The 19,824-nt window shown below is 36.6% G+C and overlaps 1 protein-coding gene across 1 annotated transcript in view; it reads right to left on the bottom strand.

The window, feature by feature from the left end:
- Positions 1–1,446: 1,446 nt before the first annotated feature.
- Positions 1,447–19,824, bottom strand: part of ZNF674 (zinc finger protein 674) — a 31,835-nt gene continuing 13,457 nt past the window's right edge. The window contains 1 exon segment of the mRNA XM_061177947.1: positions 1,447–3,006. Within this exon segment, the coding sequence (XP_061033930.1) occupies positions 1,511–3,006 (1,496 nt within the window). The 3' untranslated portion in view covers positions 1,447–1,510.

Below are 19,824 nucleotides of genomic sequence, written 5' to 3'. Positions count from 1 at the left end.
TCACAGGATACCCATTTTTAAGATACAAAACATATACTCAAAACCATACACTCAGACAGCCACATGGAAAAGGAATAGGGAATATATAGACATAGGTGAAAATGGGGTCATTTTAAGAAGAGAATGGTGTCATATATTAAAGACAAAGCTGAATGGGAAAATGGATTGGAAGACAGAATCAAGTATGCACAAGATCATTTTATTGGTAGTTTCTGCAGATGACATTTAAAAAATTAAAAAATCAATAATCCTACCACCCAAGTGATAATCTGGATAATCTGCTTAATAATTTGGTGTATTTCCTTCCGAGCTTTTCGTTCTGTGTCTACCTATACACACACACCTAAAACAGATACAAATATAAAACAAATATATTTGTATACATATATATGTGCAAATAATTTTACTCAGCATAAAACTGCTATTTTTCTGCCATCCAGAATCACTGATATAATGGTGCATTATCCATCCTTGATGTATTTTTTTATAATGTAAATTATGTGGTACATTATGTTTTTTCACTTAGCCAATTACCATGAACATTTCCCCAAATCCTCAAACATGAGAAAATTTTTAATTAGTGCATACTATTTTATATTATTGATATGTCAGTTTTTAATCAATTGACTATTGGATATTCAATTTATTTTTTTTCTATTTTAAATAATATTGTGTTAAGGGAGATAAGCTGAAAATTAAAGATCTTTTATTGACTAATAAAATGAGGCATAAATGTAACCATAAAATGATTACCCTTAAATATTAAGTTGTAAGCACTGTTCCTATGTGAGGTGTGCCAAAGCTTAATATATGCCTTTTCTGTAAGGGGTTTGCATTTCTGCACTGAAAGTGCTGATGAATATGTGTAAGATCTCCTGTTTGAGCTCCTTTGTTTCAGGGATCATGATGACTCATCCTCTGTCACACCACTTAAGGAAGCAATTTTTCTATTTTGTTTAAGAAGTAAACTGGGAGTTTGCCCTAGCTAGAATTAATAATTTTTGCTTTATATTTTTCTTTCAAAAATGCCATCCTCTACTCCACAGTGAACATATCTTAATGATTGAGTGCTTGTTTGCAACCTCTGCACCTTTCACACAAAATGTGTGGTATAGACTATGGAACATATTTCTCTCATAATTTCTAACACAGTTTTCTAAACTCATTAAATTCTTTGTTTTTCCTCAGCATAAATACTCTGATAGGCAAGGACATTTAAATTCTTTCTAAAGTCGTTTCCACATCAATATATTCACAGTTTTGCCACTTTTGAATTCTCTGGTATACAGTTCTCCACTTGTGTAAGAATTCTGGGTGAAAAATTGATCACATTTATTATATGCTTCTGGAATTATGCTTTTGTGCCTTTTATTAAGTTAAATGAACATTAAATAATATACGAAGAGTTTTTGACATTTTTTGATATTTATAAGGTTACTCCCCAGGATGAATTGATAGATATATAATATAATGAGGTGTAACTAGTGAAATTATCTCACACTAAAGTATATTAATAGGTTTTCTCTCCTGTATGACTTTTCTGATGTTTAATGAGAGTTGACTTCCCACTGAAGGCTTTGCCACATTCTCTGCATTCATAAGGTTTCTCTCCTGTATGAGTTCTGTGATGTACAATGAGAGTTGATTTCACACTGAAGGCTTTGCCACATTCACTACATTCATAGGGTTTTTCTCCTGTATGAATTCTCTGATGTTTAATGAGAGTTGACTTCCTACTGAATGCTTTCCTACAGTCACTGCATTCATAGGGTCTCTCTCCTGTATGAATTCTCTGATGTTTAGTCAGTGGTGACTTTTCACTGAAGGCTTTCCCACATTCATTGCATTTATAGGGTTTTTCTCCTGTATGAGTTCTGTGATGTACAATAAGGGTTGACTTCTCACCAAATGCTTTCCCACATCATCTGCATTCGTAAGGTTTCTCTCCTGTATGAGTTCTATGATGGACAGAGAGGTGTGATTTTCCACTCAAAGTCTTCCCACATATGCTGCATTCATAGGGTTTCTCTCCTGTATGAACTCTCTGATGAACAGAAAGGTGTGACTTTCCCCTGAATCCTTTTCCGCATTTACTGCACTCATAAGGTTTCTCTTTTGTATGAGTTCCCTGATGTTTAATGGGGGTGGGCGTCTCATCAAAGGCTTTCCCATGTTTATTGCACTCAGGTTTCTCACCTGTATGAGTCCTTTGATGTGTAAGTCTGGACTTACCACATTTGATAGCTTCATAAAATGCTTGTCTAATGTGTGTTTTTTCATGTCTAATTAGGTGATACGAACTCTTAAAAGCTTTTGCACATTCACCACATACAAATGGTTTCTCTCCTGTATGAGTTCGCTGATGTTTAATCAGAGTTGACTTCTGGATAAATGTTTTCCCACATTCACTGCATTCATACGGCTTCTCCCCTGTATGAGTCCTCTGGTGTGCAGTGAGGGTTGACTTCTGGCTGAAGGTTTTTGCACATTCACAGCATTCATAAGGTTTCTCTCCGGTGTGAGTTCTCTGATGTACAACAAGGTTTGCTTTCTGGATAAACACTTTTCCACATTCAGAACATTTATAGAATTTCTCCCCAGTTTGAATTCTTGGACTTTTATTAAGGGCTTGCTTATGGTGGAGGGCTTTTCCATGTTCATTAGGCTCAAAGAATTTCTCTCCAGGTTGAGCTTTATCATCAAGATTAGAATGGAAGCATAATTTCCAATATGCCTTACATTCATCATATTTCTTTCTTACATAGCTTCTACTTTGACTAAGAAAATTTAAATTACGTTTTGAACACTTTCCCCATGAATCATATTTAGGGAGTCTTTGTCTTACAGAAACAAAGTTTGTGCTTGGATAAATGATTTTTCTGTATGTCATGAATTCTTGGCCACTTCCATCCTTCAGTGTTTCCTTATCAACAGATGCAGCTTGCCACAGAGGTTTGTCTTGGCTTTCCTTGTGATTATCTATCGGGTCACCAACTTGCCAGAATTCTAGGGAAAAAATGCAATGAATCATCAAACTTGTAAATATTTCTACTATAATGTTATGGCATAAAATTAATTCATAAATGCCCTGCTGTGAACTCCTATTAATGGACCTGAGCTGATGTGGATGAACCCTCCCTATGCTCCACCACCGCCACCTCCCTCAACTGTAAATACAAAGAAATGCTGGCCCATATTTAACAGAAAATAATTTAATACCCAGTCAAGCTCAAAACCAAGAAAAGAAAGTTTTTAGGTGTCAAAACTGAAGTGAGAGTTTAAAGTGATGGGGTGAACAGAAACTGAAGGTTGAAGATTTGCAGGGGAATCCAGACCACAGGGCACAAATGTTCAGGAAACTAGAATATAATTTGCACTTAAAGTAGGAGCCACAAAGGGCATCCATGCGTGTTAAACAGAAACTAGAAAGACTCCCCACTGGTCAAGGAAATTGGAAAGAAGGATATTATATAAAAGAAATCAAAAGCCTGATATGATACTATATATAGAAATCCCTAAACACTCCACACAAAAACTACTAGAACTGATAAATTCAGCACAGTAGCAGGATACAAGATTAACATCCAGAAATCAGTTACATTTCTTTACACTAACAGTGAAATATCAGAAAGGGAAAGTAAATAAACAACCCCTTTTAAAATCACATCAAAAAAATGAAATACTTAGGAATAAACTTGACCAAAGAGGTGAAAGACTTATATGCTGAGAACTATAAAACATTGATAAAGGAAAGTGAAGAGGATTTGAAGAAAAAATATCCCATTGTCTTGGATTGGAAGAATTGTTAAAATGGCCATACTACCCAAAGCAACCTATAGATTTAATGCGATCCCTATCAAATTACCCATGACATTTTTCACAGAACTAGAACAAATAATCCTAAAATTTATAGGGAACCATAAAAGACCCAGAATTGCCAAAGCAATCCTGAGGAAAAAGAACAAAGCAGGAGGCAAAACCCTCCCAGACTTCAGACAATACTACAAAGCCACAGTAATCAAAACAGCATGATATTGGCACAAAAACAGACATATGAATCAATGGAACAGAATAGAGAGCCCAGAAATAAACCCACACACCTACAGTCAATTTTCGACAAAGCAGGCAAGAATATACAATGGAGAAAAGACAGTCTCTTCAGCAAGGTGTTTTGGGAAAGTTGGACAGCTGCATGTAAATCAATGAAGTTAGAACACACCCTCACACCACACACAAAAATAAACTCAAAATGGCTTAAAGACTTAAATATAAGACATGACACCATAAAACTCCTAGAAGAGAATATTCTCTGACATAAATCCTACCAATGTTTTCTTAGGTCAGTCTACCAAGGCAATAGAAATAAAAGCAGAAATAAACAAATGGGACCTAATCAAACTTATAAGCTTTTGCACAGCAAAGGAAACCATAAACAAAATGAAAAAAACAACCTACGAAATGGGAGAAAATATTTGCAAATGATGTGACCGACAAGGGCTTAATTTCCAAAATATACAAAGAGCTCATACAACTCAATAACAAAAAAAAACAGCCTAATAAAAAAAATGGGCAGAAGACCTAAATAGACATTTCTCCAAAGAAGACATACAGATGGCCAATAGGCACATGAAAAGATGCTCAACTTCGCTAATTATTAGAGAAATGCAAATCAAAACTACAATGAGGTACCAACTCGCACCGGTCAGAATGGCCATCATTTAAAAGTCTACAAATAACAAAAGCTGCATGAGGATGTGGAAAAAAGGGAACCCTTCTATACTGTTGGTGGGAATGTAACTTGGTGCAGCCACTATGGAGAACAGTATGGAGGTTCCCCTAAAAACTAAAAATAGAGTTGCTATATGATCCAGCAGTCCCACTCCTGGGCATATATCTGGACAAAACTATAATTTGAAAAGATACATGCACCCCTATGTTCATAGCAGCACTATTAATAATAGCCAAGATATGGAAGCAACCTAAATGTCCATTGACAGATGAATGGATAAAGAAGATGTGGCATACACACACACACACAGAGACACACACAGACACACACAATGAAATATTACTCAGCCATAAAAAGAATGAAATAATGCCATTTGAAGCAACATGGATGGACCTAGAGATTATCATACTAAGTGAAGTCAGAAAGAGAAAGACAAATACCATATGATATCACTTATATGTGGAATCTAAAATATGACACAAATGAACATATCTGTGAAACAGAAACAGACTCACAGACATAGAGAACAGACTTGTGGTCTGTTCCAGGGTCTCTGTGCCAAGGTGGAGGGGGCACGGGGGAGGGATGGATTGGGAGTTTGGGACTAGCAGATGCAAACTATTATATATAGAATGGATAAACAACAAGGTCCTACTGTATAGCACAGGGAACTATATTCAATATCCTGCCATAAACCATAATGGAAAAGAATATATATATATAACTGTGTTACTTTGCTGTACAGCAGAAATTAAACACAACATTGTAAATCACCTATACTTTAATAAAGTTAAAAAAAATCAAAAGCCTAGTTCTGTAACTCAATCCAAATGATTATAAGTGTAGTACAGAGCCCATAAGCTGAAAAATTAAACTAAAAATTGGTCCTGTATTAGTAGGTTCCTAGTAGTGGCAAGCTTTCCAAAAAATGTATTCTTATGTTTTTATAGCTTAGGGATCACAGGATATCTATGGAATACCAATTTTCACTGAAGAGTTCACAGTAAAAAATTAACAACTTCACAAGGAAATGACCCATCATGAAAGAGAATCAGCAGATACATTTAAAGATACTCCCATTCCTAGAACTGTAGCTAGTAGAACCATGTGAACTTCAAAATAAATATATTTCAACTATTCAAAGAAATAAGGTAAGAACTAGACTATGGGGGAAAAAACTAGGAAAATTATATACAGGCATTATTTTTAAAACTCTAAATAAAGAGGTTGAACAGTAGATAGAAGTTGAACTTCTATCTACTACTTCTATCTAGTCACAGATAAAGACAGATTTAACAAATTAGATGACAGATCTTGAGAAATCACCCAGAATGTAGCATGAAGAGCTAACAATGGAAATATGGTAAGAGAAATAGAGAAATGATAAGTTCCAAAATAGGTTTAATAGCAAATCCAAATGGAAGACTAGAGAAAAAGGGAGAGGGGGCAATATGCCAAGAAACGGGTTAACAGAGCAACTCTGAGACTGCTATACTTAGAAAGGGCAGCTTGCAAGGTTGGCCCTTGGCTGCCATCTGGGAATCTGGAGTTCAGGAATGTCCCCATCACTGCCTAACTGATAAGGCTGCTTGTACAAACAATGTGATTTAAGCAGAACATTTCCTTTCCTTCTGGGGGTCTGGAATTTTGGTATGTGCTAGGCAGTCTGTGATGTGAGGACGCTGACTGAGTCTCTAATGGGCTTCCCTGGGCGTAAACATTGCACACATGTTGCTGCACTTTCACTGCTGGGAGAAGTGTGCCCTGTGTGACCCTAGGTGGGAGGGAGAGAGCATAAGGAACCCTGTACATGGAGTCTTCCAGATTCTGCTATTGTCTTTTTCCCTTATGCTCTAGTTGTATATCCTTACTATATCACTGTAATAAATTTTAGCTGTAAATACAACTAGATGCCAAGTCCTGGGAGTCCCTCTCGAGAATCTCTGAATGTGGTAGTGGTCTTGGGGGACCCCCAATCTAAGGCAATATTTGAAGAAACAATGACTGGCAGTTTTCTGGTATGGAAGAAAGGCATGTATCCTACCCTTAAATGTCCAGAGTCCTGAGTGTGGTAAATAAAAGCAAATCTGCACCTAGACACAGTTCTGTGTAACCATAAGACTTTAAGAAAGTACGTATTGAAAGCTACCATGGAGAAATTTTAAAAATCACCTATAAAGAAACAATTAGGTCAGCAATAGATTTCTTCAGCTAAAAAAGAAGCCAAAAGATTAAATATTTTCAAAGTCCTGAGAGAAGATGTCACCTTAGAACTCTATCCCCAGATAAATTATTGCAATGAAAGATGACAAAATAAAGATGTTTTTGGACAAGAAAAGACAGAGAATTTGCCACACACAAAGCCTGCTAAGAATAATGCTTAGTATTGAATTATTCAGGAGGAAAATGACCAAAGGGGAAAAAGGCAGGGGGGAGGGTAAAGAAAATCCAGCAAAGGCAGGAAAAAAGAGGTAAAGGAAAAGCAGGACATCTAGAAAATACAATAAAATAAGAAATACAAATGAAGTAGTAGCACAATAAATATTAACCCCATTAATTATAGGCCCACCATATTAAATTGTACTTTTAAAAATCAGCTATATGTTTTCAAAAGACAATTAGAGCCAAAAGAGAGAAATGTTGAAAATAAAATCATAGAAATATACCTGGCACTTAATAACCAAAGGAAAATTGGTAAAACAATGCTTATGTTATACAAAACAGAATGACCTGGATGCCAAAAGCAAGTAAGGACAGAATATGACAATATTATAAAGCAATTTCACATACATAGATGCAAAACTCTTAAATATACAAGGCAAATTGATTCTATTTATGACAGAAAAAAGGTTATACCTCTAGTAATGTTGAAAATGTATATACCCTACTATGTATTCCACATATAGTTATACCAGAGAGAAATTCTGCAAATATGTACATGTACAAGAATGGCAACAAGATATTAGAAACAACCAAATGCCCAGCAATAGAGGCTTGGATTGATGGACTGTGATACTCAGATGTTGGAATGCTATGCAGGAGTGAAAAATGAATGAACTAAATCAAAAATAAATGAACATATCTGCATAGCTAAACTCAAAGGGTAACACTGAATACTGAAAGAAAGTTGTAGAAAGACCCCTATGGTTCTAGAGCGCTAATCTGGTAAATTTACAAAAAAGAATGCTATATTGATTACAGATGCAAATTTATGTAGTAAAAGTTTAAAAACATGGGTTAGAAAGATAACGCACCAAATTCATGATATCGTTTGCCTGGGGCGGGAATGAAGGGAGCAGGATTCAGGAGAGGAAAAGGGAGCCTTCACCTTTCATTGTAAACCTCTATTTCTTTTATAAACAAAAAACCACCGCCACCAAATGACAAAATCTTAGCATTTGCTAATTCTGGGAGGTAACTACAAGGGTATTTGTTATGACTATGATTTTCTATACTTTTCTGCAGTTTTAAGAGAAATGCCTTAAGGCAGGGCTTCTGGAACGGTGGAGTGAGGACCTTAGTAAATCCTCTTCCCCATAAAAGCAATGAAAATACTGGCAAAATTATCAAAATCTGTCATTTCAGGACTTTGGAAATTAACCAAAGGCACACAACAGATTAAAAAGCATTTATTCAAGAAGAACCAGTGAACCTCACTAAGAGCAGCCAAGTGTGTGGTTTTCCACTTGGTGCTACTTTCCCCCCACCTCCACCTCCACCCCAAACCCCTGGCTCCTCAGCTCTGTGGTCCGGAAGCAGTGAAAACTGGCATTGTCACAGCAACTGAAGGGAGTTCCACCAAAAGCCTCATCTCCAGAGTGCTGTCACTACTTGACCTAACTTGGAGCTCAGCTCCAAGAAAGAAGGGACAGTATATGGTAACTCCAATCCCCATGAAGAAATAAACAGCACCAGTAAAGGTAACGTGCAGCAAAGTGTTAACATGTCAGGCCTGGCTCCTGGCTGAAGTTTGGGAATGCAGATTGTGGAATGTTCCCTATGTTGATAAGATGATTTTTGCCTGCCTGGGGCACTGAACACCTGATTTTCTTCTGGGTGACTAGATGCCTGGTGGTGCCTATTTTTAGCGGGTCAATTTGGAATCTCCCACAGACAAAATGAAAAGGGCTTTCTAAAAAGCCTTACTTGCCGCTTGGACTTGAATTGCAGCTGTCTAGCATCTTGGCTTTGCACGAGAAAGGAGCAACTATCCCTGCGGGGATTTGTCTCCTCTACCAAGTGCCCAGCAATGCTGGTGAAAATGAACCCCTATTAGGACACGTGAAGAAATGTCAGCAAGCATTGAAATAAAGGGGAAAAAATCTTACAAGCTTACAGATAGAAAAAAAATGATACCAAGTATCAATAATCAGAATAGGCTTCAGAGTTCTCGAAAGGAAAATTACAATCAGAAGACAATGGAACAATGCCTTCAAAAGTCTAAAGGAAAGAAATGTCCATCCTAGAACTCTACCCCAAGCTCAACTCTCCGTCTTGGATGAGGATTCAACACTTTCAGATATTCAAAAATCTCAAAAAATTTACCTCCCATGGACCTACATTCTTTCTTAGGAAAGTACTGGAAGAATGTGCTCCATTGAAATGTGGAAAAAGGCATGGCATAAAGCAAACGAAGGAATCCAAAAATGCAGAAAGTGGAGGGAATTCCCAGAATGATGGTGAAGAGATGTCAGGATGGTAGCTGAGCAAACAGGAATGAGGATAATCCACCCAGAAGGAAGTGGTCAGAGGCCTCCGGAGAAACTCAGGGGTATGACATTGATGGGACACTTGAAGCTCTGGAAGCATTGAGAATCACTCTAGACAACTGGTCATGTTTAAGTTAAACTGGTGATAAATACATAGCGAAAGAAGCAAATGAAAGAAACAAGACAATTATTAACCAAAGGAAACTAAAAGTTATGCAGAAAAGGTAAATTAATCATAGATGACTACATGGCTAAGCTGTCTATAGTGTTTATATAGTCATTATATTGTAAACAGTAGTACTGATGTAAACCAAATTTATGGTATAATCATATTGGGAACATGGGAGAACAAGAAGTTTTTGTGTTCCAAAGGAGACATAGAGATGGCCAACAGGCATGTGAAAAGATATTCAACATCACTAATCATCAGGGAAATGCAAATCAAAATCACAATGAGATATCACCTCACACCTGTCAGAATGGCTACCATCAAAAAGAACACAAATAACAAATGTTGGTGAGGATGTGGAGAAAAGGGGACCCTCGTACACTGTTGGCGGGAATGCAAACTGGTGCAGCCACTATGGAAGACACTATGGAGGTTCCTCAAAAAGTCAAAAATAGAAACTACCATATGATCCAGTAATTCCACTCCTGGGTATATATCTGAAGAAAACGAAGACACTAATTTGAAAAGATACATGCATGTCAATGTTTATAGCAGAATTATTTACAATAGCCAAGACATGGAAGCAACCTAAGTGTCCATCAACAGATGAATGGATAAGGAAGATACACACACACACACACACACACACACACATACATACACACACACATACATGCAATGGAATGTTACTTAGCTATAAAAAGGAATGAAATTTTGCCATCTGTAAGAACATGGATGGGCCTGGAGGGTATTATGCTTAGTGAAATAAGTCAGACAGGGAAAGACAAATACCGTATGTTTTTGCTTAAATGTGGAATCTAAAAACTAAAACAAATGAATATAACAAAACAGAAACAGACTGACAGATACTGAGAACAATATAGTTGTTACCAATTGGGAGAGGGAAGGGGGAGGGGCCAGATAGGAGCAGGGGATTAAGAGATAAAAACTACTAGGTGTAAAATAAATACGACACAAGGATGTAATGTACACACAGGGAATACAGTCAATATTTTATAATAACTTTAAATGGAGTATTCTATAAAAATATCAAATCACTGTGTTGTATACCTAAAACTAATATAATATTGTAAATCAACTATACTTCAATAAAAAAGAAAAAAAAATATTCAAAAAAGAAGTCTTTGTGTGTTTGTATGTGTATGAGTGGCAAAAACAATGAAGTGAGCTAAATCTTCATCTTCCATAGCAGAAAATTTTAAATAATTTTTGTAAGATATATGTAAATTATAAAGAACAGAGATATCAAAAAGTATCTGCGTATCCACCACTCATTAAAAAACAAATTATTTTTACCTTTGAAGTTCTTCATGTGCCCATTTCATTCTCTTCTCAGATAATCACTACCCTGAATTTTTATGTTTGTCATGCCCTGACTGCTTCTCAGCCTTTTGGCTAAGACCAAGTACACTATCATGCCCTTGACATTCATTATAGTTTTATCACATTTATTTTATTCTTTAGACCTCGGGCATGATTTAATTTGATAAAAATTAAACTTTTTTTTAATCAAAAGAGACTACTGCCTTGGGTCAGTAAATTTGAAATCTCAGATGAAACACAATTGTCTAAAAAAATGACCAGAATTGACAGAAGATACAGAAAACATGAATAAATCAGTAATTATTTTAAATAACTATAAAATTCACTAGGTAATCAAAAGTCTTGCCCTAAAAAGGGGCCTCTTATCCAGATGTTGTTGTAGATGATTGCTATCAAACTCTTAAGAACAGGTATACTTCAGTCAGTGCAGTTTCAGAAACTAGGAAAAAAAAAAGGGAAGACTACCCAGTCTCTTTTATGCAGCTAGGATAACCATAGATACCAGAATAAGAGTAGAGTACAAGAAAAGAAAATCTAAGATCTGTCTCACTTCTGAACATTAACGGAAAACTCTGAAATTAAATATGAGTAAACTGAATTCAATTAATTTAAAAAATGTTTTACAACTAAGTAGAGTTTAGTGCAGGAATGCAAGAACAGTTCAACATGAGAAAATCTATTAATATAATCCACCACATTAATAGATTAAAGGACAAAAAAATTATCTTTCCAATAGATGCAGAAAGTAAGCATTTGAGAAAATACAACACACATTCATGATTTTTTTTTTTAAAGTCTTAGTCAACTGGGGATATAAAAGGAGCTTTTGATGAAAGGTATCTTTCAAAAAACCACAGCAAATAATGGTGAAAGTTTTAGAAGTTACATTTTCTCTCTGTGTCTCAGTTTCTCCTCTATAAAATGAGGATAACAACCAGTCTCCTTTACAGGGTCATTTGGAGGATTAAACTCTGTAATGTGTACAAAGCACACAAAATACTGCATTTGTGGCACACAGCAAGCGCTCACACATTGACTATCATTACATTTCTAGCATTGTCCTCATCATTATTTCCATTAGAATCAGAAACAAACAAGGAATTTGCTATCACTGCATCTAAAACACTGTACTACAGGCCCTGACTAATAGAATGGGAGAAGAAAAAGAAAATGTATAATTGGACAGGAAAATACAAAATTGTTTTTATGAAGATAATTGTTTACACAGAAGACCCAAGAGGATCTAAAAACTATTAGTATTAATAAAAGCATTCAGAGAGGTTTCTGTACACAAGTTGAATATATAAATATCACTGCATTGTCATACATTAGTATTAACCAATTAGGAACCATAATAGGAAAAAAGATCCCAATCACAATTGCAATAATACCTAAGAGGTATCTAAGAATAAATTTAACAAAACATGTGCAATCACTTCCTGAAGACAAATTCAAAACATTACTAAATGGCAGAAAACACAGGTTGAATAAGAGTTCACTGATGGTAAAAGTCAATAGAGTAAAGATACCAAACCCCAACCTACTTCCAACTCATCTCCAAACACAGTGCAATTGCAATTGAAATCCCTACTAGTTTTCCACGGAACTTCACAAACTAATCCTATGATTCCTATTTGAAGACCAAAGAGATAAGGAGAATCATCCTACCAACTATTTACAACATCAGTAACAGTAAGAATGGTGTAACAGTTGACATTTATATAGCATTCACTCAGTATCAGGCACTTTTAAGTGCTTTACATACTTTAACTCATTAGAATAAAGTTATAAAAACATGCAAATGGCAAAGGGACAAACAGACCAATGGAACAAAATAGCCTGGGAACAGACCCACATGGATATGGAACTTGACCTGTAGCTGAAGGGGCATCACACCCCACTGTTGAAAGGGTTCAGTATGCGGCATGATACAAGTGGATGTCCACGTGGGGAAAAAAGGTGATGTAATAGTTTCCTTCCTCACGAGTTATATAAAAATAAATTCCAGGCAGATTTTAAGAAAATAAAAAGCAAAATTTGAAACTTTTAGAAGAAAATTATATGACAACATCTTTATGAGCTCAGTCAGAAAAAAGTTACATAAAATTATACAAAAAGCACAAAGTAAAAAATTGATCAATCTAATTACATTACAATGAAAACTTCTATTAAAAAAACACCAGCAATAACCAAGATAAAGAAAAGATATTGACTACACACGAAATTGGAATCTAGACTATAAAATCTATATAAATCAAAAAAGACAAACACCCCAACAAAAACACAAATAAAGGATATGCACAGGTTAAGTCACAGAAGAGGAAATCCAAACAGTCAACACCAAATATGAAATGACATATACTTTTACTCATAATCAGGGAAATGAAAATTATAATAAGATACCAACTCATACTTACCAGATTACCAAAATGTAAAGAGTGTGCCCATACTACAGTTCTAGAGAGAGAGAAGAGTGCCATCACTGCAGAATGTTCTATTGGGCAGCACTGGTCTGAATCATGCATTGTCTGTATCATCAGTATGGCTGCATAAGGTTACAGAGCTTTGTATTTTTACATTGACGCTTCCTGTTCAAAAGCTGAAGTTTCAGATATTTGAGAAGCTACATCTGCCCACCCAGCTGCAATCCATGCTCTTAGGGAATTGGTTTAACATGATATTTATTAAAACCCATGTAACAGCATGGTGACTATAGTTAATACTGTATTGCATATTTGAAAGTTGCTAAGAGAGTGAATCTTAGAAGTTCTCATCACATGGATAAAGAAGTATGTATATTGTACATACATACAATGGAATACTACTCAGCCATAAAAAAGAATGAAATAATGCCATTTGCAGCAACATGGATGGACCCAGAGATTATCATACTAAGTGAAGTAGGTTCAGAAAGAGAAAGACAAATACCATATGATACCATGTATATGTGGAATCTAAAATATGACACAAATGAACCTATCTACGAAACAGAAGCAGACTCACAGACATAGAGAACAGACCTGTGGTTGCCAAGGGGGAAGGGGGGTGAGGGAGGGATGGAGTGGGAGTTTGGGGTTAGCAGATGCAAACTATTATATATAGAATGGATAAACAACAAGGTCCTACTGTATAGCACAGGGAACTATATTCAATATCCTGTGATAAACCATAATGGAAAAGAATATAAAAGAATGCATACATGTATGTATATATGTATCTCTGAATCACTTTGTCATACAGCAGAAATTAACACATCGTAAATCAACTATACCTCAATTAAAAAATCTATTATGAAATTGTTTTATAAACAATTTTTTAAAAGTTCTCATCACAAGGAAATAAAAACATTTTTAAAAACCCTACTCTTGGGCTTCCCTGGTGGCGCAGTGGTTGAGAATCTGCCTGCCAATGCAGGGTACACGGGTTCGAGCCCTGGTCTGGGAAGATCCCACATGCCGCGGAGCAACTAGGCCCGTGAGCCACAACTACTGAGCCTGCGCGTCTGGAGCCTGTGCTCCGCAACAAGAGAGGCCGCGATAGTGAGAAGCCCGCGCACCGTGATGAAGAGTGGCCTCCACTTGCCACAACTAGAGAAAGCCCTCGCACAGAAACAAAGACCCAACACAGCCATAAAATAAATAAATAAATAAACAAATAATAAAAAAAAAAAACCCACTCTTGGGCTTCCCTGGTGGCACAGTGGTTGAGAATCTGCCTGCCAATGCAGGGGACACGGGTTCGAGCCCTGGTCCGGGAAGATCCCACATGCCGCGGAGCAACTAAGCCCGTGCACCACAACTACTGAGCCTGCGCTCTACAGCCCATGAGCCACAACTACTGAGCCCAAGTGCTGCAACTACTGAAGCCTGCGCGCCTAGAGCCCGTGCTCCGCAACGAGAAGCCACCGCAATGAGAAGCCTGCGCGCCGCAACTAGAGAAAGCCAGCGCAGCAATGAAGACCCAACGCAGCCAAAAATAAATAAATAAATAAATATTTTTTTAAAAAACCCACTCTTTTTGTTTCAAAGGCTGGTAATAAAATACTACCAAGTGCTTCCCCAGTCCAGAGGCCTTTGCAGGACTTAAAATGAGTAGGCCAAAACCACTTAATGTCCCTCAGCAGTAACAGACACCTTAAAACTATGAGTATTAAGGTTGAAGAAGCTGAGGAAGAAACTTTCTTCAGAGAGAGCTGTTGGAAAGCTGTGGCATTTTCTCTAACAATAGGGGCAGGAGGAGTACATTTGCCTCAGCCCTAATCTAGTAAGAAAAACTTCAAAGAGACAACTTGCTTGATGTACGCCCAGTAGAGTTTTGAGGATGCAGGGGACTTGGCACCTGATTTGCACCTAGAAAAACTCTACAGGTGACAGGCAGGGTGAGGCAGTCTGTGACCGCAGAAAAGAGGTTGCATGGGGGGTGAAGAGATCAAGGTGCAGATCCCACCACACACACGTACTCCACAAGCCAGATGTGGACCCTCTGGATAGGAACAGGATTGGGTTACTTTGGAGAGAGAGCTTTCTGCTAGTATCAAGGTGACCTCAGCAAAAAGAGATTGGAAGTACACGATGGTGCTGCAGGGTGAGGGTGGGGAGGAGATATATTAAATAACTCGTTGGAAAAGAGGCACTGCCTATATTGAGGAAACTGTAGTCAAGGTTCCTAGCTGGGGCGTCTCCAAGGAAACCATAAACATGCCAGGGACAGGAACAATCAGTCTTTGGAATCTGCCACATGCAGAGGGCATCGATATCAGATCACATCTTTATCAGTTAGGGCAAACTGTTTTTGTCCTTTGTATGTCCTTCCTTCCTCACTTGCTTCACCCAAGGAGCCAGAGATGGCCTAGTTGTTGCGTAGGGGAGTGAGGGGGAGTAAAGAAAGAAAAAGCTGAGCATGCTTCCTTTGCTACTAAAAACTCCAGCCTGAAGCACTGAAGCAGGCATTAGCTGGGGGAGAGATTTCCCTTTAAATGAAGTTCATAGTTTTCACTTCTACATGTGATTAGACTTTTTTTTTTTAACTAAAATGGGACTACCACACACCCTCAGAAATTAAAAGGATAATAAGGAAATATTGTGAACAGATTTATGCCAATAAATTTGACAATTTAGGTGAAATGGACAAACTCCTTGAAAGACAAGTTACCAAAGTTTGTTCATGAAGAAATAATCTGAATAACCCAATATCTATTAAAGAAATTGACATTGTAGTTTAATGCCTTCCCACAAAGAAAACTCCAGGCCCAGATGAGTTCACTGGGGAATTCTATCAAACTTTCAAGGAAGAAATAACACCAATTCCATACAAATTCTTCCAAAGAACTAAAGAGGTGATGGAATACTTCCCAGCTCACTCTATGACTTCACTATCTTGATTGTGGTGATGGATTCTTGGGTGTGTGCATGTCAAAACTTATCCAATTATGCACTTTAAATACATGCAGTTTTTTGTATGTCAGTTACACCACAAATACAGAGGCTAAAACAGCTAAATCAGTACTTAGAGGCAGTCATAACATTCACAATGCTTATATTAGAAAGGGAAGCTATCAAATCAGTGATCTAAGCTTCTACCTTATGAAACTAGGAAAAGAGAAAATTAAATTCAAACTAGCAGAAGAACAGAAATAATAAAGATAAAAGCAAGAACGAATGAAATCAAGGTTTCCATTTCTAGCCACAGTGGAGTATGTCTAGTACAGCCCCTCTCTCCTGCTGATTATTGCAGCTAAAAACTCTGGACAAAATATATAAAGCAGCTACTTAGGACTCTGACACGTTAAAAAAAAAAAAAAAGCAGGTAGACTCTGAAGGTGAGTCAAAAAGTGGAGAAGCAGCCCATATACCAGTGAGTTTCTTTTTTGTCCCTGCTCTTTTTTCACAAGACTCTGTCCCAATGGCATACAAAACTCCAGAAGTCCTGAGCTCATCCAAGAGCTGTGTGTACAAGGGAAAGCAAAGACTCACACCAAAGCTTTAAGAACTGAACAAAACTAAGATTTCAACCACAGCTCAAGTCTAACACCTGAGTGACAAATGCATGGAGACAACCGTAAAACAGGAGAGCAAAGGCTCTGAAAACTGCACAAAGACTTAAACCACCACTCAAGACTAAAGTCTCAAATTAACCCCCAAATGGTGCACACACAACACAGATGCAAATGAGCACAGCAAAGGCTTTGAACACCGAACCAACCGGAATCAACACCCACAAAAGGCAAGACAAAACTAGTGGTTTGAATCTAACTAGGTTTATTACATGATAAACAAAGATTAAAAGGAACAACACAATCACCCCTATCTAAGATAGAATCCAAAATCATTCAACATAACAAACAACTAGCAAAATGTGACCAATTCTCAAGGGAAAAGATAATCAACAGATGCCAGATGCTGGAAATACCAAAGACATTTAAGCAGCTGTTGAAACTAAGCTCTATGAGGCAAACACACTTGAAATTAATGGATAAACAGAAGTTCTCAACAGAGATACAGAAACTGTAAAAAAAAAAAAAAGAAAGAAATTGAAACTTTAGAACTAAAAAAGACAATATCTGAAATTAAAAACAAACAAACAAACAAAAACAACACATGGGATGAACTGAGCAGCAGAACAGAGATGACAGGGGCAAGAGTCAATGAACTTGGAGTTAAACTGACAGAAATGATCCAACCTGCCAAGGTGAGGAGTAGAGACAAAAAAATTGGGAAAAATAAAAGAAAGAAATACAGCATCAGGTATTCCTAGGACAATATCAAAAGGTCCAACATTCATGTCATTGGAGTCCTCAAAGGAAAAGAGACTAGTGCAGAAAAAAGGTCTGAAGAAATAATGGCCAAAAAACTTCCCAAATTTGGAGAAAGACATAAATTGACAGATTGAAGAAGCTCAGAATACCAGAAACAACATAAACTCAAAGAAACACCCAGAATTATGACAATCAAACATCTGGAATGCAAAGTTAAAGAAAACATCTTGAATATAGCCAGGAAAAAAAAAAGCACACTGCATATGAGGAAACAATGATTCAAATGACTGTGAGGTTCTCATCAGAAACAATGGAGGCCAGAAGATAATGGAACATCTTAAAAATACTAAAGGAAAATAAATGTCAACCCAGAATTCTACACTGATGCAAAAATATTCTTCAAGAATGAAGACAAAATTTTAAAATTCTCAGGAGAACAAAAACTAAGAGATCTTGTCACCAGCAGACCTGTTCTAAGAAAAATGATACAGGATCTTCTTCAGGGTGAAGGGAAATCATATCAGAGGGAAACGTGGAACTTCAGGAATAAATAAAGATCAACAGAAATGGTAAAATATCTGGGTAAATATAGAGACTAGTTTTCTCCTTTTGAATTCTTTAAGGTATGTATGACAGTTGAAAGCAAACATTATAACATCATCTGAGGGGTTTAAAATATATGTGGATATAATACATTTGAAAACCTATAACATAAAGGAGGGAAGGTAAGAGACCTATATTACTGTAAACCTTCTACATATGACTTGAAGAGTTAAAATATAACTACAGGTGGTGAAAGGGTTAAGTATGTATATCTTAATCCCCAGAGCAACCACTAAATTAAAAAAAAAAAAACCCACAGGAGATATTGACAAAAAGCAAATAGATATGTTTAAAATGAAATATTTAAATTGCAGTTGCATTCCCTATGCAAGACCTATGCGTTCAAAACTACCAAATATTACTGAGATACTGAGATGAATTTTTATAGACCTAAATAAATTGGGAGATACACTATGTTTGTGAATCGGAACACTCAATATTGTTAGTATTTCAATGATCCACAGATTCAAAGTAATCCCAAACAAAATCCCTGTAGACTTTTGTGCAGAAATTGGCAAGCTGATTCTAAAATTTATATGAAAATATCAAGGACCAAAACATTATGAAAAGGAAGAACAAAGTTGGAAGACTCACAGTACCTGACGTGAACACTTAATGTAGGCTACAGTAATTAAGACAGTGCAGTATTGGCAGATAGACCAATGCTTATGTGCGCAAGTGTTTTTGACAAGGGTGCCCAGGTAAATCAGTGGAGAAGAGACAGTCTTTCCAAAAATGCTGCTTGAACAATTAAATATGCATATGCCAAAAAAAGAAGAAAAACAATGACCCTTGCCTCATACCAGGTAAAAATAGCCATCTCATTATTGGCCATAGGCCTAAATATAAGAGCTAAAATTATAAATCCTCTGAAATAAAACATATGAGAAAATCTTTGTTACCTTGGGTTACAGAATTGTTATATAGGGCACAAAAAGCATGGAACATAAAAGAAAAACTTGATAAACTGGACTTTATCAAAATTAAAAATGTCTTTTTATGGAAAGACACTGTTAAGATAAAAACAAGCCACAGCATGGGAGTAAAAACTTGGAAAACACATAGCTGATAGAGGGCTTGCATCCGGAATATATAAAGAACTCTCACAACTTAATAATAACAAAAATGGCAACAGATTACAAGAAACAGTTCACCAAAGATGTATAGATGGCAAATAAACACATGAAAAGATGCTGAACATCAGTTACTGGAGAAATGCAAATTAATATCACAGTGAGATACTCTTATACAGCTACTAGAAAGAAAGACTAACAATACTAATAATACCAAGTGCTGGCAAGGTAGCAGAACACCGGAACTCATATGCTGCTGCTGGGCATCCAAAATGGTACAGTTACACTGGAAAACAGTTTGGTAGCGTCTTGTGAAGTTGAACATACACTTACCACATGACCAAGCAATCCCATTCTAGATATTTACCTAAGAAATATGAAAACATATGTCCACACAAAGACCTGAACATGAATGTTCATACCAGCTTCTTTCATAATAACCA

The sequence above is a fragment of the Eubalaena glacialis genome, chromosome X (assembly GCF_028564815.1).
Source record: "Eubalaena glacialis isolate mEubGla1 chromosome X, mEubGla1.1.hap2.+ XY, whole genome shotgun sequence".
Lineage (NCBI taxonomy): Eukaryota > Metazoa > Chordata > Mammalia > Artiodactyla > Balaenidae > Eubalaena > Eubalaena glacialis.
The sequence above is the reverse complement of the archived record's forward strand: the minus strand, read 5'-3'. Positions and strand labels throughout refer to the sequence as shown.